The 8,679-nt window shown below is 34.8% G+C and overlaps 1 protein-coding gene across 1 annotated transcript; it reads left to right on the top strand.

The window, feature by feature from the left end:
• The first annotated feature begins 6,574 nt into the window (after positions 1-6,574).
• LOC141620598 (protein FAR1-RELATED SEQUENCE 9-like) lies at positions 6,575-8,183 on the top strand. Its single transcript, XM_074437426.1, has 4 exons — positions 6,575-6,872; positions 6,978-7,340; positions 7,397-7,752; positions 8,157-8,183. Exons 1-4 carry the CDS (start codon positions 6,575-6,577, stop codon positions 8,181-8,183), a joined length of 1,044 nt encoding a protein of 347 aa, XP_074293527.1.
• The last annotated feature ends 496 nt before the right edge of the window (positions 8,184-8,679 follow it).

Here is an 8,679-nt window from a genome sequence, read left to right as displayed (position 1 = left end):
TTCCATCTTCTACTCCCAACATCCAACAATTCACAACGTACATCGTCACATCCACATTCAAGCTAACAAACATCACATACGACCTTGACATATACCCCCCCATGTGACCGGTTCAAAATCGTAGGGCGAGTTCGCGACTTTAGGATGTCTCCCAAGTCTTTGCATTAACTCCTACAACATTTACCCCGGGTTCATTTTAATTGACTCCCTATATTCATTAGATTCATTGGTTACAAGTTTCAGGATCGTCGCTCTGATACCATTTTTTAACACCCCATACTCCAAGTGCCTTACCAGGACCACTCAGGCATAAAGATGCTACCATCTCGGTTGCCCGAGGCAATGATAATCATAAGACAATAACGAAACAACATTTAAATAGTATAACTTTAGTGAAAGGTTACAATCCAAAACCAAATGCCAAAATACGGTTACATGTTCTCAAAACCAACTGTCTACTCAGCTAAATGAAATGTTTAATAAACTAATCATGCTACAGCGTAAGACTCTATCATCAGACGGTGGCACATCCCAACTATCCCATGTAAATCAACTCATACCTCCTCAACAACTGCTCACCATCCTCGAATGGATCACCACAGTTTTTAAAACAATAAACGGGGTCAGTACTAATCACACAATTTACATAAACCAACAACACAGTAAACAAACAGCTCAATCATCACAGATATACTCCGAACTCCAATCCCAACTCCACAATCCTGACTACACACTAAAGTGTGTAGCCCTGCCAGAGTGCCCATTGCAACAGGTCACTCCACGCCGCTAGTGGGGGGCCGCAGCCGTACCCACCAAATCCCCGCTCATCTCCGTCGAGCGATAAACCCAAATTCTTTAATGTGCACATCCCTTCTGTGGCGGGTTCCACAGAAGGCGAATAATGGGCGTGAAGCCACTCCCGCAAGTGACTCCACTCAGCCAGAGACACGCCCCGAAGAACACAGACAGATACAAACAATCACAACTACTATCAACAACCAAATCCAACAATCGTCACAGTATGAGTAAGATAATATTCAACAACCACAAAACACCAACAACACATTATGGGACTAATACTGAGTAGGAAACCCTACTGCCGAAAGCAACACAATCGATCAGGCGGTCTCAACAGCTGATATCAAAAGGCTTCTTCTACGAATCCTCCTCCTAACATACAATCATACAATTACTACCAATCAAGAAACACAACAAAACCCCCAAATCCCCAAATTAGGGTTTAACTAACTTTAACGAAATACTATAAAAACGGTACGTAGATCTTACCCTCGACGCAAGGATCACAAAGGTATTAAGAAAGTTGAAATCCGACCTTCTAAGCTCCGGTATTTGCCAATAATGCGATTGATGCGAAGAACGTAGTTTGTTTTCTCTTTTGAAAGCAATTAGGTTGGTAAAAGTGTTTAAAGAAAGTGACGGGCGTAATTATATACTAAATCGCATTATTAACAAAACCCGACAAATCATCCCCCCGTAAACCGGCTACTCGATCGAGTAGCTGAGATACTCGATCGAGTGCCCTCTACTCGATCGAGTATCAAGGTTACTCGATCGAGTACCCAACAGGTCAGAAACTGTTTTAAAACGCAACACACCCTTACTCGACAGAGTAAGGCCCACTCGATAGAGTACCCAGAGACTCATAAAACCGTAGTATTACAGTAGCCGAGTTTTTTGGATGAAGTGTTAAATTTTCTTATCTTGTATGTGTCACCTTCATTCAGTAATTCCAGGAAAAGCTTCACCAAATTTTTTTTAATTGATGCTTGTATAGTATCTCCCTGTCGACAACAATATTATGTTAGTTGAACTGATTCTTAAATTAAACTTAAATGGTGCTAAGAGCTCATCATAAATTCTGATCCGCCAGAATGAGTTACACCCCTTGTACCACCATTGGATTCTTATCCGACGTTCTCAGCCACATACGAATGACCCGCACCTTGATTAACTCTGTCCTTGGCGTACTCTGAGTGATGCTGGAGATTGGAATAACCTTCATGGTTTGCCATGATAATGAAGTTTTTTTGATTGTGTATATGGTTCACTAATCTGGTAGGTTGTGTTGATTTTATATATGTTACATATGCCCTAATTAATGGGTATAACTGCTGGTAACTCCTCTAAATCACTACTCCACTCCTCCACAATCTTTGCAACTGCTCTTTAACCATTATTCTGTAATGGTGTGTTAATGTTGAAGAATTGAAGGCCCATCGAAATGTGGAGTGAGTGGATGTTGGCCCATGATTGCAATTCTGAATTGTTATCGTAAATCGTCAATTATTTTTTTGCCGATTGAATTCAAGGAAATTAACGATAATGATTATGATATTATAATGAAAATTAGGCCATACAAATAGACTTGTTGAAGCGGAAATTTCTTGGTAGCCTAACATTGTCACCTTCCTTAAGAGGAATGGCGGCTGGTAGATAGTTGCCGGATATTTTTGCTCCAAGTAAATTCACGGTGATGATTGACGATCTGTCCAGATCTGAGAGAATATTTAAAATTGTAAATAATATTTTTACAAATTATTTTTATCATTAAATAATTTTTTAAAGAATATTTAAAATTGTAAATAATATTTTTACAAATTATTTTTTGATTATTTATAAAACGTATATCTTTAAATTATTGTCAAATAATTTTCAATATTCTTTAAATTATGCTAAAATATACGTTTATTTATCGTCAAATAATTTTTTGATTATTGATAATTTTAATAAAATGATTATTTTTACAAATTATTTTTATCGTCAAATAATTTTTTGATTATTGATATTATTGATTATGATATTATGTATTTTATTTACAATTGCCTTTTTTATGTAGTATTTAATTTGTATTTAATTATTGATATTTTTGATTATGATATTATGTATTTTATTTATAATTGCCTTTTTTATGTAGTATTTAATTTGTTAAAAAATTTAAATCATTAATTATTGACATTTTTATTATGAAATTATCTATATTCTTTGCAAATGCATTTTTTAAATTTGAATTTGTTACTATTGGAAAAACTGTAGTAAAAATTTGTTTTCTTTTTATATATATTTGTAAATTGTATTTGTAATTTGTTGTTATTTATTGTAATGTAAATTGCTGTAATTGATTATTTTGTATTGGAAATATTTTTTTGTACTTGTAATATACGGGGTATTCCATTTAATTACATATTTCCATTTCAATTATTAAATCAGTACTTCACGAATAATTAAATCAATATGTCCTGAACAATTTCGCAAAGAACATCAAAACAAGCGTTATTTTTTAATTAATTTCGTATTTATTTATTTTTTCTGTGGGACCCGCATTTCAGCAATTTAAAAAAAAACTTGTTGTGATGATGTGGACGCACAGAAATCCTTTAAATGTTCTTGTTTTATTAAGATAAGATTGAAGCCTTTTTTTCGCTCCCCATTTTGGTGGTAGACTCTAATTTAGGTCGCTTTTTTACTTAGGTCTAGTACTTTTCGGTTAATAGGAGTTAAACTGAACTGAATTGAACTGAATTAAATAGAATGAAGTTGAGTTGAACTGAAAGGAGTTGAAGCAAGAGTTAATTGTGAATTTTCATTATTTTGCTCTATATATCAGAAGTTTTTATTCTTACTTTGTAATTCACCCCAAAAAATAAACTCTATACAATAAGATTAGAGAAATAAAAATGATTCACAATCATATAAGCATTTACTTAAATGCATATATATGTATATATATATATATATATATATAGAGAGAGAGAGAGAGTCGGAATCCGGTGAGAACTCTTAAATATTTGAGGATTGAGGATTAGTGAATACAATATCACATGTTTTTCAATACAATATCACGAAAAATTTGACCTTTGCCAAATTTTTTTTTTTTTTTTTGAAAAAAAAAATTTATAATTCTTTTTTTGCACAGGTGTTTTTTTGTGTGTGATATTGTATTGAATAACCTGTGATATTGTATTGAACAACCTGTGGTATTGTAACGAAATCCTTAATCCTCAAAAAGATAGCGTATCTTCACATGATCCCATTTCTATATATATATATATATATATATATATATATATATATATATATATATATATATATATATATATATATATATAGGAATGGGATCATGTGAGTATTAGTTATATATTTGAGGATTGAGGATTAATACTATGATAGGTATTTAGGGTAGAAACAAGGAAGGGCAAATCTGTAATTTAACACTCCCCTATATAAACCACGTTTTAGAACAAATACCGTTATTTCCTCTTTTTCTTCTTCTCCTTCAACTTCTCTCTCTCTTGTAGCTTCTTCCTCCATTGTTGAGTGGAAAACCCTAGAATTTAGGCGTCATCTCCGTTTTTAAATCATTCTTCACAATTATCATATCATTCCAACTAGTTCGTTTGCTCGTGTACGTAATTGGCGTTTTTCGTCCCTAAATTTCTAATTCGTTGTAACATTACTCTGTTTGTTCTTGTTTCGTTTCTATAATTTGAATTTCATCTTCCTTTTGTTTGTTATTTTCAATTTAATTTTGTGTTTCCTCAAACTTGATGACGTTTTTGTTGTATTTCAGTTTTTGCTTTGCTCATTCTTCACAATTATCATATTATTCCAATTATTTCCTTTGTTCAGGTACGTAATTGCTGTTTTTCGTCCTTATGTTTCGCCTTCGTTCTTATCTTACTCTGTTTGTTCTTCTTTTCGTTTATATGCTTTGAATTTCATCTTGATTTATTTGTTATTTTCAGTTTACTTTTGTGCTTCCTTAAAATTCGGTACGTTTTTGTTTGATTTCAGTTTTCCCGCTCAAATCTCTGCGTATTCAATCCTCATTGCGATGTCCGTATGTTATTCTTCTTAATTTTGTACTTTCAGCGTATTCTGAAATCTCTGTGTATTCTCTCTTTATTTTGTGCTTTCAGCTTTCAATCACATGTTCGTTATACTTTTGGTAAATATTTTATGTTCATTGACGTTCTTATTTTGCTCAATATGTGATATTGTCTTCTACAACTGGTGATATTGTTTTGTTGATCTGTACCATTGTCTATTCACGTTTGTGATATTGTTTTTCAACTTCATGTGTGATATTTGTTCCGCAGTACGTGATATTGTTTTCCTGGATATGTGATATTGTACAGGCACGTGTGTGATATTGTTCCTGCAACATTCCTAGTGATATCGTTTTCCATCTTCATGTGTGATATTTATCCCAAACAACGTGATATTGTTTTCCTGGATATGTGATATTGTTCAGCCACTTGTGTGATTTTGATTTCCTTCATATCTTTAAGACTTTTTCTTGTTATTTTACATTTTACTTTTCTTGCCGGATCCTACAAGTAATGTCACTTCTTCTTCCCGTAATGATCTTCATGTCTCTCGCCATTACGTCCGAAGATAGTATCGCTATTGTTGATTCTTCACTTACTTCTCTTGTTGAACCACCTGATGCATCCAGTTCTACTCCACATGTTGAACAACATTCTATTCCTTCTCGTGTGCATCAACTACTTTTGGACTCCACACCTGGTGGTAGTGAATTGTGGACAAGGAATGTTGCACCAGAGTTTAAACCTTATATTGGCCAGTTGTTTGGGACGTTGGCAGAAGCTATTAGTTTTTATGATGTGTATGCTGAAGCATGTGGTTTTGAACCTAGGAAGTCTTCTCAAAAAGGGGTCAGATCCGGTGATGTGAAGTATAAATATGTTGTTTGCAACCGTGAAGGTTTTAGAGATCGTAAGAGGAAGGCTATTGTTTTAGATAGTGGAAAGGAGCAGGCAACTCCCAGGCCTTTTGATATCGGAACACTAAATTAACTAGGATTGGTTGTCTTTGCTATGATTGAGTTTCGCTATAATGGGGATGGTTATGTTGTTTTTCAATTTCGTGAGTGGCATAATCACCGTCTTTGTTCACTTAGAAATCAACAGTTTCAAAAAAACACAGGCACCTCCATCTTTACCATAAAAAGACAATTATTGATCATTCAAGGGTTAATTAAGGGCCAACAAGGGCATTTAGAAATGTCAAGGAATATGTAGATGGCTATGAGAATGTTGGAGCTCAACTGGTTGATTTTAAGAATTTTGGAAGGGATATCAAATGTTTCATAGGAGACCGGGATGCTCAACTGTTTGTTAACTATTTTGAGGATAAACGTGATACCAGTGAAGGTTTTTACTTTGCTTATGAGGTGGATTCTGGTAAATGCTTGGTTCGTGCGTTTTGGTGTGATGCAGAGTCTCGTAGAAACTACGCTTTGTTTGGTGATTACATTACTTACGATCCAACTTACAATACGAATAAGTATTGTATGCTTTTCACTCCTTTTATCAAGGCGTAGACCACCACAAAAGGTCAATTACTTTTGCTTCTGCGTTGCTATTTCATGAGGATGAAGATTCTTTCACATGGGTCTTTCAAAAGTTCCTTGATGCTATGGGATAAATGAGCCACACCTTTGTATAATAACCGATCGAGTGTCTTTGGAATAAAGCTGGGTTTGCGTGTTGTCTTCAAACATGCTAAGCGCAGATATTGCATGTGGCATATCATGCAAAAGGTTACCGATAAGGTTGGGCCCGCAATTTCGAGAGAGACTGATTTTGTCAGCCGTTTGAATGCTATTGTTTGGGATGCTGAGTTAGAACCTCTTGAATTTGAAGAAAAGTGGTGTCAGTTGATCAATGAGCATAATCTTGATGGTAATTCCTGGTTGTCAACCATGTTTAGAAAAAGGAGGAAATGGATCCCAGCTTATTTTCGTGATGTTCCTATGGGTTGTCTATTACGAACAACTCAACGTTCTGAGAGTCAGAATAATTTTTTCAAGCGTTTTGAAAATGCACATGGTACACTTGTTGAATTCTTGATGCGGTTTCAAAGTGCCATTGATGTCTGACGCCATACTCAAAAACAACTTGATAGAGACGATGATTGTACTCTTCCACAATTAGCGACTTCTCTTAAGTTGGAAGCTCATGCTTCCAAGGTTTATACAAATGTTTGCTTTCTCGTTTTTCAAGTAGAAGCTTCCGCTTCTATTTGTTCCCTTAGTGTTGGTGGCTTCACACCACCTGCAAACGGTGTAGAATTAATTGGTATTGCTGATGCCAAAACACAGAAGACCTACCAAGTCGTCTACAATTCTCTAACGAATGACGCTGAATGTTCTTGCAAGTTGTTCAACAGGAAGGGTATTATTTGTAGACACATTATCTGGGTTTACTCTGGAAAACAAGTCCACACTTTGCCCGATAAATACATTCTTATGCGGTGGACCAAGAATGCACATAAGATCCCTCTTTATGGTCCACATGGTGAGTTAATCGAGGATTTTGATGCCACTGATTTACGAAAGATGGAAATGTGCAAGTTATGGTCGAGTTCTACGCGACCATCGGTGTGCTCAAGAATGTGCCTACGAAGGAGATCATCGATCTTGTTGACACCCTTAAACAATTCAGGGTGAAACTCAATCCGCAATCAGAGTCAATGACCAAAGAGCAGGAGTTGGAGATGCTTCTCGGGTGCAGTTCCTCAACTGAGGTGAGGATTTTACCACCTCGTCAGGCAAAGAACAAGGGTAGCGGGAAGAGAATGGTCTCCAAAAAGCAACAATGCATAGCTAAAGCGGAGAAGCCTAAAAGGCTTTGTCGTAATTGCAAACAAATGGCTCACCATGATAAACGTAACTGTCCTAATGCTTTTGTACCTGATGCCGACAATAAGGTATGTTCACCATGAACAGTCTATGTATGAAACTTTTTATCTATGATGTATGGTCACGAGTCAGAAACAATACCATATGTTATTTAAAATAATATCACATCTTTTGCTAAACAGTATCACTATTTGACGATACCAGAATGTGATATTATTTGAGGATAACAGAATGTGTCAACACATCTGTCTTAACTTTCTTTTATATTTTCCTGGTAATTTAAGAAACAATACCACATACTTTGTTAGAAATAATATCACACTTTTGTAGTACACATCATCACCGCTGAGGGTAACGAGAATGTGATATTGTTTGTAATTGTTCTGAGATAGAAACAATATCACACTTCATTTGAAATAATATCACTCCTTATATAAAATAATATCACTGTTTCACCTTTTTGTGTTTTCAGGGTAGTTCAGATGCTGATGATGGTTGATCGGTCGAAGGAGTTTTTGTTGATGGCGCTCATTAATTATAGCAGCAGCAAATAGACGACATTCTATATGACTAGTATATTAATATAGCCTACAACATTCATTAAAGTATAGATTATACTTTATTTTTAATAGAAAGTACTCGTACTCGGATAGTATTTGATTATTTTATTTGTCTCAGTTGTCTTGTTTTTGTGTTTTGTGATACTGAGAAACAATATCACACCTTACATTTATATATTTCACATCTTACTCTAAACAAGATCACTACATCGGAGTATTATATATGCCTTTTGCTTTAAGATTTTCACATCTTGTGTTTTGTGTGTTGTCAAAATATGGCGAGTTCATAATATGGCGCTTTTCTAACACAATATCAACTTGTGTACACAACAATATCACAACATAGTGAAAACAATATCAACGTAAGACTTAAACTAACATATTCATATTGTGATATTGTTTATACATTCAAGTGATATTGTTTAACATACTGTG

The sequence above is a fragment of the Silene latifolia genome, chromosome X (assembly GCF_048544455.1).
Source record: "Silene latifolia isolate original U9 population chromosome X, ASM4854445v1, whole genome shotgun sequence".
NCBI lineage: Eukaryota > Viridiplantae > Streptophyta > Magnoliopsida > Caryophyllales > Caryophyllaceae > Silene > Silene latifolia.
Note: the sequence above shows the minus strand (reverse complement) of the source record. Positions and strands in the feature narration are given on the sequence as shown.